Source organism: Pholcus phalangioides, unplaced genomic scaffold (assembly GCF_987345545.1).
Source record: "Pholcus phalangioides strain wild (caught in Gottingen) unplaced genomic scaffold, Ppha-v1.0 ptg000010l_1, whole genome shotgun sequence".
In the NCBI taxonomy this organism is placed as follows: Eukaryota; Metazoa; Arthropoda; class Arachnida; order Araneae; family Pholcidae; genus Pholcus; species Pholcus phalangioides.
The window spans coordinates 31,716,662-31,736,939 of NW_028301603.1; the positions used below are offsets into that span (position 1 = coordinate 31,716,662).

At 42.6% G+C, this 20,278-nt stretch overlaps 1 protein-coding gene across 1 annotated transcript; it reads left to right on the forward strand.

The window, feature by feature from the left end:
• Positions 1 to 3,067: 3,067 nt before the first annotated feature.
• Positions 3,068 to 6,157, forward strand: LOC149081281 (uncharacterized). Its single transcript, XM_089238313.1, has one exon. The coding sequence runs from the start codon at positions 3,068 to 3,070 to the stop codon at positions 6,155 to 6,157; it is 3,090 nt and encodes a 1,029-aa protein (XP_089094439.1).
• The last annotated feature ends 14,121 nt before the right edge of the window (positions 6,158 to 20,278 follow it).

The window sequence follows — 20,278 nt, forward strand, 5'->3', positions numbered from 1 at the left end:
TGTCAGGAAAGTTTTCTGACAAGGATGAACCACGTATTGAACTTGCGACACCTCTAAACCGAGATGCTCGTCTATCATCGTGAAGGTTCCGGGGGAATAATGTGCATAACAAGATATTTTCCCTTAACTAGCTTTAGGTCACCACCGATCGATATGGTGCCTATTTATTTCCAACCAAACTCGTTAACTGAAGTAAATTGCATATAGCGATATGACCGGCATTGATGTATGTGGTAGAGTAACCTAGGACAACACACTACAAATATATGTTTAGTGTGGTGTTGTCTAGGGACGGTGCAGCAGGATGTGGGGTCCATGAATATAGACTAAGCGGTCTGAAGGAGCTGCAAGATAATGATGTTAATACAGGGTGGTCATAACACAATTTAGCCGATAAACGAGCGCCTAGTGGCAGTAAAAGTCGCGCTTTTCTGGCGACTGTTGGTTGGCACCAACATATTTTCTGGTGACGTTTAACCCCTTCACGTACAAGCTGCTGGCGATAAATTTGAATGATCTTTATTAGACGTATACGCAATAAATATGTTACCTTGTTCCACGTTAAAAAAAAAAGAAAGGGGAAAAAATAATGTTGTGGAGAGAGGAACAGTATAATACAGGAGAGAGTATTAGTATAATGCCTATCTTTTTCACCCTCAACTACAAACTTGTTTTGTAGCTTTTTTTTTCACTTGTACTTTTTCTCACTACTATGTGCAGTATAAAATAGAAATTTCGAGCAGTGATCGTTAAGAGAAAGCGCGTGTTTCCGCGGAGGAAGAAAAGAATTCATTGGTCTTGCTACCTTCGTATGAATAAATTTCTCGTTATCTGTTTTGTTGTTTTGTGAAATAACAGTTGGTGACCCGGCAACTAACGATGTCCAATCCACTGGAGCAACCAACGATGTCCAATCCACTGGAGCAACCAACGATGTCCAATCCACTGGAGCAACCAACGATGTCCAATCCACTGGAGCAACCAACGATGTCCAATCCACTGGAGCAACCAACGATGTCCAATCCACTTGAGCAGCCAACGATATCCAATCCATCCGAGCAACCACCGGAAACGTTTCGGGTCGCTGTCAAAGCTCCACCGTTTTGGGCCAGACAACCACATCTATGGTTTAAACAATTAGATTCGCAATTCCTGGCGAGTGGAATAACAGTACCTCTGAAACCACTAAATACCACACACAGCCGTTGCAGCGATGGATACGAGTGTTTTGGCACATGTGACTAACCTCATCATGAATCCACCGGCAGCAAACATGTACGACGTACTAAAAAGACGCCTCCAAGCTGAATTTGCTGAACCAGATGAACAGATGAAAGACACTTGCAACGTTTCGCAACCCGAAACTGAGAACGTTAAATTCAAAGATTCCGAAAGGGGTGACAAAAAAGGAGTGGTACATCGGAAGCAGACAATTGTATTTGATGATAAGCTCGTTTCAAGTCTATGGTAAAGAAGATGCACTTATCATGCAGATCCATAGTGAAATCCATAATATTCCGAATGCTATATCTGTCAGAAACCGTCTTCGCGTTGAGAGCTCGATAATCACCACTGACAGACATGACTGCCCAGAGAGACCATCTTGCGATGGCTTGCGCTCTTTCCCAAAGGGATGGACGGTCTCGGAGAGATAATCACCACAGCCCATCGAATTTTTTCACCATGTGGAGGGGACTGGACCACTGACTATTTGAAGGGCAACATATACCCAAGGTAATCATTTTATCGCAGCAGAGATTGTTTTGAAACCTCGTGGAGGTTTCACCTTCGTGGCGGTTTCGATTGGGCTGACGTTGATGGTTCCACGTTGTTTCCGAGATCGGCGTAGCGCGTCAACTTGCAATGTCTCTATTTTTTCTGCCAGATGTTGCACGTCAAGTTGTTGAGGGTGGTCGAGATTTGGTGAAATAGTCTGCACTTCCCACTGACGTTGATGTTCTTGTCAGCCATCTCCGATAACTTTTCCAAAGTTTCTGAACTTGTGGAGAGGATTACTTGAACTTGATATGGTAAGCGTTGTATCCATAGACTTCCAAGTAATTCATCGCTGAGACGACCACTGGATAGATTCCGCATTTCTCGGAGTAACGCCGAAGGTCGACGATCGCCCAGCTCGACTTCATACATCAAACTTTGCAAGCGTCTTTCATCTGGTTCAGCGAATTCAGCTTGGAGGCGTCTTTTTAGTGCGTCGTACATGTTTGCTGCCGGTGGATTCATGATGAGATCACTCACATGTGCCAAAGCACTCGTATCCATGGCTGTGGTATTTAGTGGTTTCAGAAGTAATTCCACTTGCCAGGGATTGAGAATCCAATTGTTTGAACCATAGATGTTGTAGTGTTCTGTATGCGCGTCTCTCAGTTAAAACCTTGACGTAACAATATGGTATAAGGCTCCAGAGCATAAGAAGAAGAAAAGCCCCAGGAGACCGGAGGTTGCAAAAACAAAAGGGGACATTCGAAAATAAACAGAGAGAGAGAGTGTGTGGAAAAGCGATCGAGTAGGATCGTCGTCTCATGTTAACGTTCTTATTTTATTTTTTTTTATTAATAAATTTCTGTTTATGCTTGTCATCATGAGTGCTCACTATTCAAAGAACATAAGGTCACTACATTGGCGCAGTCGACAGGATAGTGAGCAATAGATCGGACAATATTTAACGGAAAAACTTTCGTCGTGAGAAGGCGACGCGAAGAGAACTTTTGTCGTGAGGAGACGATACGAAGAGCACTTGAAGAGTGTTGGAAGAACGAAGGAAAAGTGCGGTGAGTGTTTTTTTTTTTTCATAAGAAAATTCGCTGATTTTCTTTTCTTTGAGAGAATCATGGCTTTCTTAGCCAAAGGCAAAAAAGAGGACTTACAGCAAGTCGCTGCGGAAATGGGACTTGAAAATATTATGCAAATGAAAGTATTTCAACTCAAATCCGCAATAACGGAGGCAGAATGCTATGACAAAGAGTTCATAGAACAGTTTTTGAACACCGTAATTGAGGAGAGAAAACGGACAGAGATGGAAGCAAGTGAGGAGAGAAAACGGAAAGAGATGGAAGCTAGTGAGGAGAGACGAATGGAGTTCGAACTCAGAAAAATGCAACTAGAAAATGAAAGGATTCGCATCAGCGCGGCAGGTGAATCCCCGATTAACTCAATGGCAAGGCCAAGGCTAGAGCTACAGAACATTTTGAAAAAGTTCGATCCGAAGAGCAACGAGATTAGCCTCTACCTGGTGCTGTTTGAAAGGCAAGCGAAAAGAGCCGAAATAAAAAGGGAACTTTGGGTTTCATATCTGATTGGACTATTACCTTATGATGTGGCGCAAGTCATTGCTAGAGAAAATGAAGAGACAACAGATGACTATGACCAAGTCAAATCCATTTTGCTTAAGAGATATAAGCTTACTCCCGAGAGGTTTCGACAGATGTTCACGAAGCACAGTAAACGATCGGAAGCAACGTGGTGTGATTTTGCTTATGAACTCAGAAACTTCTTCACTGAATGGATCCGAGGCCTGGAGATTACCACGATTGAAGAACTGTCTGATTTGATTATTACGGATCAGATAAAACGGAAAGTACCGTCAGAGATTCGAGATCATTTTATTGACGAGTGGTCTCAATTCAAGCGATCCGACATCCTTGCTAGTAAATTGGATGACTACGAGAACGTCAGGGTAGACCTCGGCAAGAGTTCAAAGGATTTCTTCGAAGACGAAAAGTCATCGTTACAGCGACAACACTTCAGCTATGGAGAGGGACGAGAAACATCGACAAAAACAGCATATCCACCACCAAATCGGAAGTATCGTTGCGATAAAGGCTGGAACAAGACCGAAAACACGAATATCAGAAAAAGCCCAAAGGAGTGTTACATCTATGGTTTGAATCATTTCGCTCGAGATTGTGACCAAAGATATAAGGCGAACACGAAAGAAAACCCGGAAGATGATGTGTTGGCCGCAGAAATTCGATCGGAATTATTTGATTCGAGTGAGCCAAATCTGGATCTGAACCCTTTACATTATGCAGATATTTGTGTAGGAAATAGAAAAATCAGAAGCTTGGTGGATTCTGGATGTCAAATTCCAGTGATTCGTTCGGACTGTATACCGGAATCAATAATTAAGAAAGGGAAGATCATTTTAACGAGTGCGTTTGGAGAAAGAATTGAAGCGTCACTTGTGAATGTTAGTGCTTCGTTGAAAGTGGGAAACAACGAAGATTTTTGTAAACCTGTTGAAATCCTCGCTGCAGTAACAGATAAAATTCGAGAACAGTGCATTATTCCACCAAACGTACATGGATTACTTTGCGAGGCTGCAGACACCGAAGAAGGGCGATTGTCTTTCCCCACTGAAAGGGAAAAGCACCATCCTCCTGCGACGGAGCGAAGTGAGGAGGGCGTGTGCGCGAGTATTGAAGAAGAGGACAAGGTGTCACCTCTACCTGAGGCTGAGAACGAAGTTGGTTTCGGATATAGCGATAGGAATCTGCAGAGTGCTATCTTGTGTAAACAACAAAACAGGTGCAAATCGTTGAAAGAGCTGTGGAAAGACGCATCTAAGGAGAAAGGAAACTTTTTCTTACTAGGCGGCTTGTTATTTCATAAAGATAAGGTTGCTGGTGAAACTGTTAATCAATTAGTTTTGCCGGAAAACAGAAGGCAACAGGTTTTGAAATTAGCGCATGAATCCGTGTTTGGTAGCCATATGGGACAAAAGAAAACCAATGAGAGAATTAGATATAGCTTCTATTGGCCAAATATGACGGTGGATGTTGCGGAATTTTGTAAATCTTGTGAAAGCTGTCAGCTACGTAGTCCGGAAAAGGCCATTGACAAAATTCCAATCACGCCGGTGCTGCGACCCGGGTTACCGTTCGAAGTGGTTAATGTCGATGTCATTGGACCCATTGAACCCCCTTCTGCACGCAAACATAAATATGTTTTGTGCGTGGTTGATCAGCATTCTCGATGGCCAGAGGCTATACCCCTTCGCTCCTTGACAGCGAGGGCGACGTGTGAGGCGTTATTGAGTATTTTTATGACGACTGGAATACCAAATGTTATCGCTAGTGATCAAGGTACTAATTTTGTTTCTAAGTTCACACGAGAATTCGTCGAACGATTGGGGTGCTCGCCCAGGTTTTCAGTACCTGGATATCCTGCAAGTAACGGGCTCGTAGAGCGGTATAATCGAGTCTTGAAGAACGCCCTTCATCATATAATCCGTTCTGATCCGAGCAACTGGGACAAGTATATTCCATACGTATTGTTTGCATACAGAGAGGTACCGAATTGTACGACCGGCGTCTCGCCTTTCAAGTTGATGTATGGCAGAGAAGCTAGGGGTCCTCTGAGTGTGCTCAAATCCAGCTGGTGTGGTGATGTCCCTATACCTTTGAACATGGACAAGTCCATTGTAGATTACTTACAAGAACAAAAAATCAATTTCGAACGTGCGGCAGAGCAAGCGTCAGTAATTGCAGCAGGCAAACAGAAAATGTATGCGGATTATTTCAACAGGCGTGCTGTTCCAAAAGAATTTCAAGTGGGTGAGCAAGTGTATCTGCTGATCCCAGACTCATCAAACAAACTTTACGCACGATGGACGGGTCCTGGGGAAGTCGGTGAGTTCCGTCCTCCCCACTCGTACAAAGTAAAACTGCCGGATAGAAAAGTTCGACATTGTCATGCTAATAAAATCAGGAGGTATTTTCCGAGAGTGAATGCAGTAGGAATCATCTTCGAGGATGATCAAGAGTTTGGGGAGATTCAAGCTTCACCTAGAATCAATTCGGGATATCCATCGGCAGATATTACCTCCGAGGTTGACATGAATCACCTCCCAGTGGAAATACGAAGTCAATTGAGGGATTTACTTCACCGACATCGAGACATATTTACTGGGAAGGTACAGAAAGCAAAAGTTGGCGGCCATAAAATAAGACTGGAACCCGATAAAGAACGGAAGAAGCCATATGTTTACAGGATTCCAGAAGCGTTGAAATCACAAGTGGATGTCCAGATAGATGAACTGATTGAATTAGATCTGATTGAAGAATGTTCATCAGAGATTGCTCATCCAGTGGTCTGCGTAAGTAAGAAAGATGGGGGATTGCGCCTGTGCGTTGATTAAAGGTGTCTGAACGCCGTGACAAAGATGGATGATTTCCCTATGGAAGATGCCGTCCAACTGATATATAGTATAGGGAAAGCGAATGTTATAACAACTTTGGATTTGTTGAAAGGCTATTGGGCAATTCCTATGGAAGAAGAAAGTCGGGATCTGACCTCGTTCAAAACTAATCGAGCCCAATACAGATTTAAGGTGATGCCCTTTGGATTGAAAAACGCTGCAGCCACCTTTCACAGAGAAATGAATCGAGCATTAGATCAATATAAAGATTTTGCAAGGGCATACATAGATGACATTGCGATATTTTCAAATGATATGGATATTCATTTGAAACATCTGGGCATCATTTTGGCAAGGCTGAAAGAGTTACGATTTACTGTGAATCTGCGAAAGTGTGATTTCAAAAAGCCAGAGATTAAATACCTAGGGCACATCATAGGCTCGGGTAAACATCAAGCAGATCCCGAAAAGATCAAAGCCATCACTCGACTATCAAGACCCCGAATGAAGAAGGATCTACGAAGTCTGCTCGGGCTTTGCAACTACTATCGGGAATACATTCCTAGCTATGCTGAAATAGCATTCCCTTTGACAGAGTTAACCAAAAGGAAAATTCCTGATGTATTACCGTGGGAGGAAACACATGAACTTGCATTCAACAAGTTGAAGTCGTCCTTAGCAAGTGCCTCTGCTTTAAGTACTCCAAATATGAACAAGGCTTTTGTAATCCATACTGACGCATCTCTGATTGGTGTCGGTTGTTGTTTATCACAAACTGTGGACGGTAAACTGCATCCTGTAGCGTATGCTAGCCAGAAGTTAAACAAAACTCAGCAGTTATGGTCCACGATAGAACGAGAAGCTTTTGCTCTTGTGTGGAGTTTTAAGAAGTTCGAGTCATTGTTGTTTGGAGCAGAAATAGTGGCGTATACTGATCACAACCCACTATCATACTTGACAAAGTGTGCACCACAATCCTCGCGATTGCAACGTTGGGTGTTTGCTCTACAGAAGTTCAACATAAAAATTGAACATTGCCCAGGCGCAAAAATGTCTCACGCAGATGCATTGTCAAGGCTGTTTGCCAGTGAATAGTTGTAAACATTCCCAGACGCATACAGAAGAATACAGGTTGTGTTTATATGTAAACCCAATCTTGCGTGGGGGGTGTAGTGTTCTGTATGCGCGTCTCTCAGTTAAAACCTTGACGTAACAATATGGTATAAGGCTCCAGAGCATAAGAAGAAGAAAAGCCCCAGGAGACCGGAGGTTGCAAAAACAAAAGGGGACATTCGAAAATAAACCATGGAGGAATGAATAACAGGAGGTGACGCCACCAGCGCAACCATGGGGAATCTGGGTTGCCAGATGAAGCCAGTGATCGCTCTATTAAAGGGACCAAGTAAGCCCAAACAAACCGTGGCTTCCCATGCTTTCCTATGAGAAACATCCCCGTTTTTAAAAATCATTTAAAAATTTACTATTTACTTTAGGAACTCGATTTTTTTTTCTCAAATTCTTTGGATATATTTATACAATTGAACGAGAGCTTTTATAATTTTAGTTGTTATTTGTTTTCGAATATTAACTTCAACAACATGGAACCTTTTGCAAAAATAACCAAAATTTACCCATATCTTGTGCCACAAAACTTCTTCTTGGCATTTTAATTTTAAAAATATTATGCCAAAACATGTAATACCTCAGTGCTGAGAGAAATACAATGTTTAAAGACACTTGAACAAGCGGTGTTTGAAAAAATCTGACTTGTTTTGCGAAAAGCATTATATATGCAAAACATTAGCATATATAATGCCTTTCAGCTGTTTATATTAAAATATTGTAGAAATATTTCTCCATTCCAGGCAAAAACTCGAACACAGATACAATTTTATATTTCAAATTCAATTCGAAACTTTTTTGTGTTAAATTTTCGTACACATACCACATTAAAAGCAAAGTAATTGGTACAAAATGAAGAGGGAAAAAAACAGCCCAGATTATTTTTACAAACACTATAGGCCAGAGAGATGACTTATCGCGGCTCGTAAAAAAAAAGTTTTTTATTTTTTAATATTTTTTTCTCAATACATCTACATAGCGGAAAGTTCGGATGGGCGGCATATATTTCCAGTAATACGTATTCAAGAATATGAGACTGGAACGGAAGAAGGGTGGCGAAATTCGTACAGCCTACAGGCAGCAAAACCATAAATACACAGTGGCGGAGGACGCTCGAGCACTTCCAGTACTTTGAGGCCATAGGCGGAGATTGACTTGGAAGTCTGGGGGGGGGGGCAAGGTCATTATTGCTGGAGGGGGCACGATGATGATGATGTCAGCTCATATATACATTAGATCAGTCGACTCCACCTTTGCCCCCCCACGGTCCCCCCCCGTATCTCCGCCCATGTTTGAAGCACGGGGGCGGCAAAATGCTGTTTGCCCCGGGTGCCAAAAATCCTAGCTACGGCCCTGTCAGAAGGTGCTCGAGCACCTCAGGATTGATTCAGAAATCAAAATTCTTCATGTAAAGCTTAAGACGAACACTTTCGAAATGTCCCGGATCTATCATAATGATGAACGAAACAAAAAGGCAAGATAAACAGTTAAAAGAAAAAAATTATGAAATTACATTTTATTGCAGCTTCATATTATTTTAATTAATCATATTCCCATAGACATTAATGCGATACATCGAATTTTTAAAATAAATTGAAGCACTGAACTAAAAACTTATGACGAGTTGAGAGTGAAAAATGATCTTCCCCTTTCAAAAATAAATTAAAAATATAAATACCCCTTATACAAGGATAAAGTTTTATCTTTCCCCATTATTGGATCATGTAGATCACCTGAAGACGCATTAAATGGTCATGGTGCTTAAATTTATTTAGATATTAATATTTTAAGAGAATTCGATCCGGCAAAACACATGTTAAGTATAGGGAAAAGAGCGGTTTGTTTGGGCTTACTCGTCAGCTCATAGGGTTGCCACAACGGCTTCAATTTTCGTTCCTGATGTCACCTCCTGTTATTCATTCCTCCATGAAAATAAACAGAGAGAGAGAGTGTGTGGAAAAGCGATCGAGTAGGATCGTCGTCTCATGTTAACGTTCTTATTTTATTTTTTTTTATTAATAAATTTCTGTTTATGCTTGTCATCATGAGTGCTCACTATTCAAAGAACATAAGGTCACTACAGATGTGGTTGTCTGGCCTAAAACGGTGGGACTTTGAGAGCGACCCGAAACATTTCCGGTGGTTGCTCGGATAGGTTGGACATCGTTAGTTGCCGAGTCACCAACTGTTATTTCACAAAACAACAAAATAGATAACGAGAAATTTATTCATACGGAGGTGGTACAACCTTGTCGAGCGCGGGTAGAAAGACCAATGAATTCTTTTCCTCCCCCGAAGCGCGCGCTTTCTCTTAACGATCGCAGTGCCGGTCACAACCTACTCCTAGGAAAAACCGGCTTCAGAGTTTATATGAGATGAACAGTACCGTACGTGGCAGTCACACCAAACTCAGCTAATAGCTCTCATATACTGACATTGCGCCACCAGATGGCAGTAGTATAGGCTGGTTCGACTCTGGCTACTTATTTGAAGAGTAGCGGTCTAGCGCACTCACCACCAGCGACGAAGTGAAATGGACGACTTCAGTGACGTCTCAAACTTCGCGCGGAGGCTATCTCTTATAGAAGGTGTTGACTCACCCGGCATTCTGGATGAGGCGAGTCAGATTTCTTGCGGAGTCAGTTGAATTTTCTTACCTCAACCAGCCTGTTGCAGACTGATATCTCCGGGGGACATCGAACCACCATCCGGGATAAAAACGTGCTGTACTCAAAACTCATTCACCATGCCAGGATTTCCATTCCGGCTCAAAATTTCCATATTCAAGACGCGGATGCAAGCAAATCTTTCGTTTGTAAAAGTCTCTTCTCCCATAGAGCACACAAACGGGCCTACAACATTTAAAACTCACGCGTAATACAACTGGCAAAATATCATGCAGCACGTTACTGCTTCTAAATTCGGAAGACAGATGGCAGTACTTTTTGAACACATTAGTATCCTTAGAACAAAAAAACTACACAGCATGAAATGCATCTATTCACCAAAAGTTCCTCAGAGGAATGTTTACGAAGTGCAACTTCAGTTTGGTAGTAACAGTCCGACCTCTTGTAACAAATTGTTCTCTCATATCCACAATAGAAGTTCTTGGGGGTGGGAATGGTAGGGTGGTCGGTGGTTTCCCTTCGAGGGGCGGCGGGGGCCTTGTCGCGGGTGTCGGGACGGAGGGGGAATCGCACTGGCGATGATGTGCCCGGGGATTGGAGGTGTAGTTGTGCTGCTTGGAGGGGTTGGCGAGGTGTTGGTCCGAACCGGGTGTGCTTTCCCGGCCGGATTGAGTTTTCTCCGGCACGCCCACGATCAATGAGCTTATATCGCAAAAGCGACAGAGCCTGGGCATGCTCGGTGCTAAACTAAACAAACAGTCCGACTCAACAATGCATTGAATCCTCTAAACCGAGTCCTTCAATCAAACGGATATTCACAGCACAGGAGATCCAACATAAAACCACAGAGGACACGGGGATAGCAAGGGGGGTGGGACTTGGGGGGGTCTGGTCCCCCCCCCGAAATGTGAGAAAATGACCGAAAAAAGGGAAAAAGATGGCCAAATCTATTGTTCTATCACTTTGGTCCCCCCCCCCCCAACGAAATTTCTGGCTACGCCCCTGCCAGAGCATGCCTCAGAGGAAACTGAGCACGACGTATCTACCGGACGTTAAAAATATTACTGCCCTTTGAGGACCCCTTTCTCATCAGCAGGAACCTACAGAGTACCCTGTTCAAGTAGGTACATCTTGCAGAGAATAGGCAGACCCTCGACGTACTTAACATGAAAAATTCAAGCATTTGCCACTTTTACTCTAAAACATGGAAGACAGATTATAGCACCAGCAAGAACACGAAACAAGCACAACTCTCATCCTATGCAAATGTGTCTTTCTGGCAGGCCCATGGCCAGAAATTCCGTTCGGGGGGAACCAAACTGATAGAATAGATTTGGCCATCTTTTTCCCTTTTTTCGGTCATTTTCTCGCATTTCGGGCGGGAGAACCAGACCCCCCCCCCCCCCACAAGTCCCAACCCCTACGGCCTTGCTTTCTGGTCCTGCTTTCTCTTGAATATGGCGTGATCCTTTCCGTGCAATCCAGCTGCGAAACGGACCAGGCTCCATTGCCCCACCAACGCGTCTCCAGCTGAAGCGCCAGTAGTTCACGGTCTTCCTAGACCAGTGATTCCCAATCGGTGTGCCCCGGCACCCTAGGGTACCGCGAGAATTACGGAGCTAAATCAAAAAAAATATTACGGTCCACTTAGGTCTTAAAATAAATTAAGTCGAATTAATTACTCTCATGAATGACAGACTTATCGGATAAGTCACCATCTGATGGCAGTGTCAGCAATGATAACTTCGGCCTGAATTAAGTCTAGCTGTCCATGTACGTCCCCATTCACCGTACACGAGCTCTCTCGAAAAAGGATTCGTTGGCTCTGTAGTTTAGTGGACTAGGGCGCTCACCCGGCAAACGAGAGGACGTGCGTTCCATTCCCAGCAAGGCCCCGTTGAATTTTCTTTCTTGGATTTATCTTTACATCGGCCAGCTGCTGAAACTTCCGTAGTAACAGCGGATAGTGACATCACCCTCGGATGAGCTGAAAGACCTCATTTGTACGCACTTGCAAACACACATTGCAAAATGCAATAGATATGTACTTTCCATCTTTTTAAACTGAGAATCTCGACTGGGTTGTCTCACCATTTGATTTTCCAGACAGTGCGGAGGAAATGGATTTCAATGCTTGCGAACGAGATGAATTTATTTATCTTTGCGCAGATTCCACATTCAAAGGTAAATTCACCAAGAAATAGGGGGGCCGGTGACTGCTTTTTGATTTGAACTGAGAGAGGAGTATCTTAATCTAATGAATAAATCAATTAATGCCCTTTTCAACATCATACATATATGCAAGCAAGATTTCTCTGCTACGGCGACAATAAAATACAAAGCAACTAGAAGACCTTGAGGACAATTTTACGTGTTTCGTTGCCCAGGGGCGTAGCCAGAAATTTCGTTCGTGGGGGGACCACTTTCATTTCGGGGGGGGGGGGGACCAAATTGACAGAACAATGGATTTGGCCATCTTTTTTCCTTTTTTCGGTCATTTTCTCACATTTCGGGGGGGGGGGACCAGACCCCCAAGTCCCGTCCCCCCCCCGCTACGCCCTTGTCGTTGCCAACTGTAAGGCGTGATATCAAGTATCTGTGCTATAAGCGTAAATCACAAGTTTCACATTAATGATTAATCGAACAAAACTCTATTGATGTATTTTTACTGTGATTTTTGTTGCACAGTAAACTGTATTCTGTATTCAAGGAAGGGTGCCCCAAGTTTTTAATATTATTCCCAAGGGTGCCACGAACTTCAAAAGGTTGGGAAACGCTGTCCTAGACGATAAGGGGTGTCTTCTTACCTGCCGTCACTTGCACTCATTAGCGTACGCAAAGGGGGGGGGGAAATTGGGGTTCTAAACAACTGAACATTAGAAACGGACACTAAAGGAAAAATCAACAACGTATATTTGACGTTTAAGAACACTATTTTGAAGAAAAAGGAATTTCTCTGACTAATATTTTGTCCGTTGCAATGGTTGGACGCTACCGAAGATTCATTTCATTCCTGAAAAAAGTCGTACCAAATTTAGTGGCCGTGCATTGTATGATTCACCGACAACATTTGGTCGCAAAAAATCTTAGTGATCGCTTTCATCGCTCGCTACAATATGTAATTACAGCAGTTGACAAGATCAGAAGCAATGCTCTCCATGACAGGATATTTAGAAATCTTTGTGATGAAAACGATGAAGACACTTCAATCGTTTATTATTATGTACATACAAAAGTTCGTTGATTGTCAAAAGGTACCTGTCTGAAACGATTTTACGGACTCTTTGAATCAGCCACAAAGTTTTTTGAAAAGAAGGATGATTCATTAAGAGAGAATTTATTGAAATTTAAGAGTGATATCGCGCCTATTTGGCCGATTTATATACCAAATTTAATGAAATGAATTTACAACTCCAAGGTAATGATTTGAATTTTATCAAAGCAAAAGGAATTATTTCAGCGTTCGTGTCAAAACTTGCTTTTTACAAACAAAACTTTTGTAGACGACAATTTTATCAGTTTCCAATGTTTTCTTCAATTGAAACAACTGATGACGAAATTTAGTTTTATTGCCAGCATTTGGAAGCATGTTCATGCGACGGTTCGTTGCCCACAAACGAAGATTTTTTTCCCGACGTTTTACTGCCTCAGTAAGCGGTATAAGACACTTTAAAAAAGCTGTTAGTAAAAGTTGGGACCACGAAAATAAGTCGCACTAAGCGGAAAAAGTAATAAGAGGGAACGTTATATAAGCAGGGTCCATTGCATTAAAATTTTACCGTTAAACGTGTGTGAGGGACACTGAGCTATAAGGAAAGCTTACTTATAGCTCAGTGGTGAGAGAATCGCCTAAAAGTCCTGAAAAGCAGTGATCAAGATCGGTCGTGTGATGGAAGATTAATGCGAAAAACTATTGACATTTTCATTTCTTGGATGAGACGCAAACCAGCCTCGGGGCGTCTTGTGATGCTTCCCAGACGAAATTATGACATCACCCGACACTCCAGTCAATCATAGGACAACGTCTTTCTTCCTTCCAAAAAAAAAGAAGAAAATATAGATAAACAAAGAGAAATCGATCAGAAAAAACGGCCGCTGAACGTCTATGAAGATTAAAAATAAATATAAAGCAGAAATCCATTTTTATCCTTGAATCTTACATAATCTGTGTGTGAACAGAGGTATATTTACGGGGGGGGGGGTGGAGAGACTTAGTGGGCTATAACCCAGGGCGGAAAGTTCGGAGCGACGGAAAATTTCAGTAGAATGGAAGAATGGCAAATTTTTTATACTATCCCACAGTCGGTAAAACCGTATAAAAGTAATACCCGTCTGTTGAGGGTCAGTGAGAGACAAAACGAAAGACCTACAGAGTTTGCAAGCATGCGAGTGACCAAAAGTGACCTTAGAGAGCGACAGACCAGGTCAGTGAGCGACCAAAAGAAAGAAAATTAGAAAGTTTGCGAGCATGTGAGTGACCAATGAAGCGGCCCGTAGCTAGAAATTTCGTTCGGAGGGCGGGGAAACCAACCAAAGTGATAGAACAATAGATTTGGCCATCCTTTTCCTTTTTCTAAGTCATTTTCTCACCTTTCGGGGGTGTGGGGACCAGACTCCCCAAGTCGCCTCTTCTCCGTTACGGCCTTGCAATGAAGTGTGCAGGCATGTGAGTAACCAAAAGAAAAGCATACAGACGAGTGTTTGAGCAATGGAGAATGTCCTAGAAAGCAAGGAAATGGGTCAATGAACGCCAAAAGAGTGACCTAGAGAGTGGGGTACCAGGTCGGTGAGTGACCAAAAAAAGTGGCTTAGATCAGTGTTTCTCAACCACCGGGCTTCCAAACGTTGAGAACCACTGACCTAGAGAGTGAGGGGACGATGCCAATGAGAGATCAAAAGAGCGATTTAGATCAGTGGTTCGGAACCTTTAGAATCCCGTGGCCGGATTGTATTACGTATTACTATTAGAGTGGAAGACCCAAACATAAACACGACTAATGGGAAATAAATGGGGGGGGGGGATGTAACAATGAGTTACTCACGGTCCGGTTTAACTGATGCAAGGGCCCATGGCCGGATATATGGGGGGAGGGACGTGGCGGGGGCAATGTCGTCGCCCACCCCCCAAACTTCCAAGTCTATCTCAGCCTATGCAAGGGCCCCGGTACTGGGCAGCGGCACGGCTGTTGAGAAACACTAGTTGGAGTGTACAAGCATGCGAGGGACCAAAAACAAAGTGTAAGAAAGAAAATAACCTAGAGAACAAAAAGCCAAGTCATTGAGTGACCTGAGCCCAGTTCACATGTGCAAATATTGCGGTAGCAATGGGAGTTCTAGCCATGGCCCTCACATCCAGGAGTAGGGCCTCCAGGCTGGGATCTTTCGCGGGTCCCCTGGTCAGACTTCTCACGGACCCTTCTATAGTTCATGTATAGCGTGAAAAAGCAAAAAAAATTATGAGAATTATCCCGGGCCTTGTGGGGGCCGTGGTTCTAGCACTCGCTTGACGACTTTTTCCTTGGTACGGAAAGAAATAGAGAACAGTCATTGAAGAAAATTCTCGAAGCCGGTTTTAAACCCGCTTTTTCTATTTCCCATGTGAACGGGGCGGGGCGTAAATGAGTGGCTATAAGTGTAATTGGGGCGGGCCTAGGGTGACAAATTTGAAGAATCAGTGGTCAAGAAAATTAGACAAGAATGGAAAACGGGTGGCAAAACCATAAATCCGCCTCTGTGCGTGCAGTACATAATACATACACGGAGGATCGCCGGGTCGGGGTAAGTAACTCATATACACGGAGGATTCAGAAAAGATGGGAAAAACTTTAAGAGGTGATAGTACACAACAATACAAACAATTGTCATTAAAAATGCATGGTCTAACATGAAACGCAACCCGCTAACGCGTTTCCAAACGGCCGCTCCGCAAATGTTAAAATGGCATTCCTGTTGAGATTTATCGGGAGGAAAAAAACACCATGCATGCAAATGTAACCTGGGGGAAGAAGAAACCGTATGCAAATCTGTGTCACAGTGAATAAAAGGTGCGGACGCTAGCCCAATCAAGTTATTCTAGCGTGCAACCGTTCTAACAGTTATAACGTACGGGATAATGGCTCACTTTAGTAATACTGAAAAAGCACACATGCATTTCATTTACGGAGCTGCAAACGGAAGTACGACAGAAGCAGCACGAATGCACGGTGAGCGTTTTCCCCACAGGTGTGTACCCAATCCGAAAACATTTGCGCGCTTGCATCGGCTGCTGTGCGAAACGGGATCCTTTCTTGCTGACCGGTCTGAGTCAAGGACTGCCAGAACAGCAGGTGTAGAAGACGAGATTTTGGAGATAATGGCAGATCAGCCAACTACGAACACTCGAGCTGTGGGCCGTAGCCTTGGTGTGCATGACGCACACCAAGACCCCGCGCACGACATGGCGGGTGCTGAAGGGTGAGAGGTTGCACCCATACCATTTACAACGAGTCCAAGCATCGAATGAAGAAGATTATGCTCGTCGCGTAGACTTCGCCCACTGGCTCCTACAGCAGAGTGCAGCACGCCCAGATTTTACAGCAACTGTTCTTTTCTCCGATGAATGCACTTTCGCACGAGATGGTGCATTTGTTCAGGGGCGTCGGAAGTGTTTCGAACCTGTGGGTGCCCGTCTTGAGATTCATGTAGGAAATTTCGATTTTGAATCAATTCTGTGGGTGCTCGAACCCGCTCTACAAACTTCCGTGGGTGCTCGAGCACCCACAGCACCCCCGGCTCCGACGCCACTGCATTTGTTACCCACAATAAACATGTTTAGGCGTCTGAAAATCCACATGCCACATGAGTATCAGCGACGCTGCTCCATCAATGTTTGGGCAGGAATCATCGGAGAGCACCTAATAGGATCGTATCTTCTGCTGGAACGCCTTGACGAGGGCAAATATCGGACGTTTCTCCAAGAGATGCTGCCAGACTTGCTGGAGGATGTTCCAACTGGCAGCAGCTCCTAGAGATAGAAGGCATCCGCACTCAACTTGTGACGTCAGTAAGTAGTCCATTTTCCCTCAGAATGTTCAGGGGAAAAAAATTCCCTGCTCGTGCCAGTATCATCGTTGTGAGGAAAAGAAATGATCGGGCTCAGAATTGCGATTTCTATGCCCCACATCCAATCACTATGCGGTATTTGTGAGTCAATCAGGAAGATTCTACGCCAAAATAAGAAGTAATGAAATAGGATGCTGTGTTTCAAAATGTGGCATACTTGCTAGGTAGTCTGAATGACGTTTGTGGCAAACAGTGCAGAGGCCTTCTATCTCTAGGTGGTGCTGATTTTGGGCGAGAGGTACGGCACTATCTTGACGTCACTTTTCGAAACCGATGAATTGGGTGAGGTGGTCCTGTAGCTTGACCACCACGATCCCCCGATATGTCGCGTCTTGATTTATTTTTTGTGGGGACAGCTGAAGAGTCTGGTGTATGAGGTATCTTGACTGTGAAAATGACCTAATCGTAAGACTTTCGGCTGCTGCTGGGAAGGTTCGCGATATGCCTGGAATATATTCCAGATCGTTCACCAATCCCTCTTCCGCCGCTTTTCTTCTTGCATCACCGGTGGCGGTCGCTCTTTTTAGCAATTATTGTAAATTATTGATTAAAATTGCTTTTTGAACGTATACGTTATTCTTGTTTTCTCCTCGTATCCTCGGTTTTACTAGTTGCACCCTGTAGCACGTTTGCATTTCATTTTAGACTATGCATTCTTTGATGTAAATTGTTTGTTTTTTTGTGTGTACTACCACCTCTTAAAGTTTTCCCCCATCTTTTCTGAATCACCCTGTATATTCAGACATTCATAAAAAAATACCAAGAATAATCATCGTAAATGCAGTGCGTTACCTTTTCTTAAGGCAAAAGTAATGAAAATTAAATTCTCTCTCTACATTTTTCTTTTCCGTTATCAATACAACTTACCCAGGCATGTCATACGGTTAGAATGCAATGCAGTGATACCTTGGTTAACGAACACCTCAACTTACGAAGACTTTTTTCGTTGTTTTACTGCTAACCAATACAGATTTGACTGATAAACAAATTCAGTTGATATGGATGCATGCTCTGACATAAAAAATTGTGTCGTGAGCTAAATTTGTGCTAATCGAAATGAATCTAATGAGTAACTGTTATCTGAGCAAGATTCATTAATTTCCACTTCGGAATCACTTTCCAGATATACCTCTATTTACCTCACGCCACAGAGTGAAATAAGGAAGGCACGGTCGTGTCTCTAGTGGTGTATATGCCAGCGCACTTGACAGGTTTGCAAGAGGACCCGAGTTCGAGTCGCAGCAGAAATCAGATGACTTTTCTCTCAGAGTTCACCTCGGCATAGTATCCAGTAAATGCAGTGCCGTCTTAACACATGGGCCCACCCGAGCACGGCCCGAGGGCCTCAAGAAAAGAGGGGCCTCACAAAAATGAGAACCAGTTCAAATTTTCGAGAATTCGCCTGGTAGGGCCTCAGAAAAATCACTTGGCCCGGGGGCCTCGTGATGTTTTAAGACGGTAAATGTCCACTTCCTTCATCTCTATTTCACAACATTTCATAAACATTTTGAGAAATTTCATGTGAAATGAATCTTCAACTAAGAGAACAAAGGCGTTCATAAAAAAGCTTCAGACATGAATGATTCCAGTAAATACGGTAAGACAATACCAAACTGAACAGTCTGGACATTTTAAGAACTAATCTTCTCCAACCGCATGTGTGTGTGTGAGAGAAATAAACTGACATATCACATAGCACACCACCTTACCCACTTTTTTTTCGCTAATGGCTCACGAATCCGACTGTATAACGTACGTACATATATAGTGTAAAATAAAAAATACTGTATATTTGTACCGTTTTTCATTTTCCTTTAAATTCTCCTTCATCCAATTGTAAAGTTGTTCATCGCAGCATTTTTATTTTTTATAATACTGCTTGGTGTTTTATGAACCTTATTTAAAAATTTTTGGGCCGTTTCTGGAACGAATTAAACGATTTTCCAAAGAAACCTATGGAAAATGGTATTGCGGCTAACGAATGCGATTCCCGAACGAATTATCTTCGTAAGCCGAGGCATTATTGTAATATGAAGACACTATTGCTGTGTACTTTGAACATAAAGATTGACTTTTTCTTAGCAATCCATCATGAAGTTGGAAAGTGGCATGACTATTAATCGATCACTTACTTACTGAGATGAAGACGGCACTCCTCAAAATAGATAGCCTACTCAATTGTGTAGCATTATCCTCAGAAACCGGTGGTTATTAAGTTAAATATTGTTTGCATTACATCATCAGGGGCATATAGACTACTTTACAATCGTTATTGTTACATAGTATCTCACGTAATGATGTAATACGTTAATGTACGCGCAGACAATCTCAGCGAATTGCGTGTTTTTGGTCCAGTGACTTATTCGTACTTTTTTTGTGTGTCAGTCATGCGGCATTGCTAGTTGGTAATGTTGGGGAAAATTCAATCACGTGTAGAATGAATAGCGTAATAACTGAACTTTCTTACATGGATTTGAATAGTTTCAGGACGGGCTGATCGGAAAAGCAGCTATCTACGAAAGGCATGTCCAATTGAAAACACTGTTGAAAATGTATGGAATAGAAGTTGATATATTCTAATCAGTGGTTCGAAACTTGACTACAAACTTTCAAGAATCATTTTTGAAGATTACGTCACAGAGAGCAGTTTAATAAAAAATCAAAAACTATCAATGCCAAGTGTGCGATGGAACTTCAAAGACTTCCTTTTTCAATATCACCGATTTGGACTTCGAAAACTTAACAAAATGTGAATGGGAATATAGCTGACTTCAATTGAAAATCTCATCGACGGAATAGCATTCGGTACTTAAACAATTATTTTTACGGTATCTAAAAAACATATTAAACGGTACCGTTAGATACCTTTTATTCGAGAGAGAGGGTGTCTCTCTACTTCTTTTGTCTTGTTCATAAAGACAATAAATAATAACTCATCACAAGATGTATATCTAAGAATTGATACCAACCATTTTGAATAAATGGCATGAAAATCTGTTGTAAATGACACTTGAATTTATCATATTGACATTTATATCATTCCTTGCCCTGAAAATGGTATCTAACGACCTGAGAATAGCTTGTAAATATCGGGAACGATTGCATTGTGCATGTATGGTACGGAGGATGTAGCGATTTTTGTTTTCGTTTTGACTCATCTATTACTTTTTACGTTGAAAACATGCTGAAAATAACAACTCGAAAATCAGTCGCCCGAGCGCAAAACTTATTGGTGAATGATCTGAGTTGTCTATTGATACTCTTCAAATTT

Coding starts and splice junctions, on each gene's coding strand:
- LOC149081281 (XM_089238313.1), top strand. CDS start 3,068: ATGGAAGCTAGTGAGGAGAGACGAATGGAGTTCGAACTCAGAAAAATG.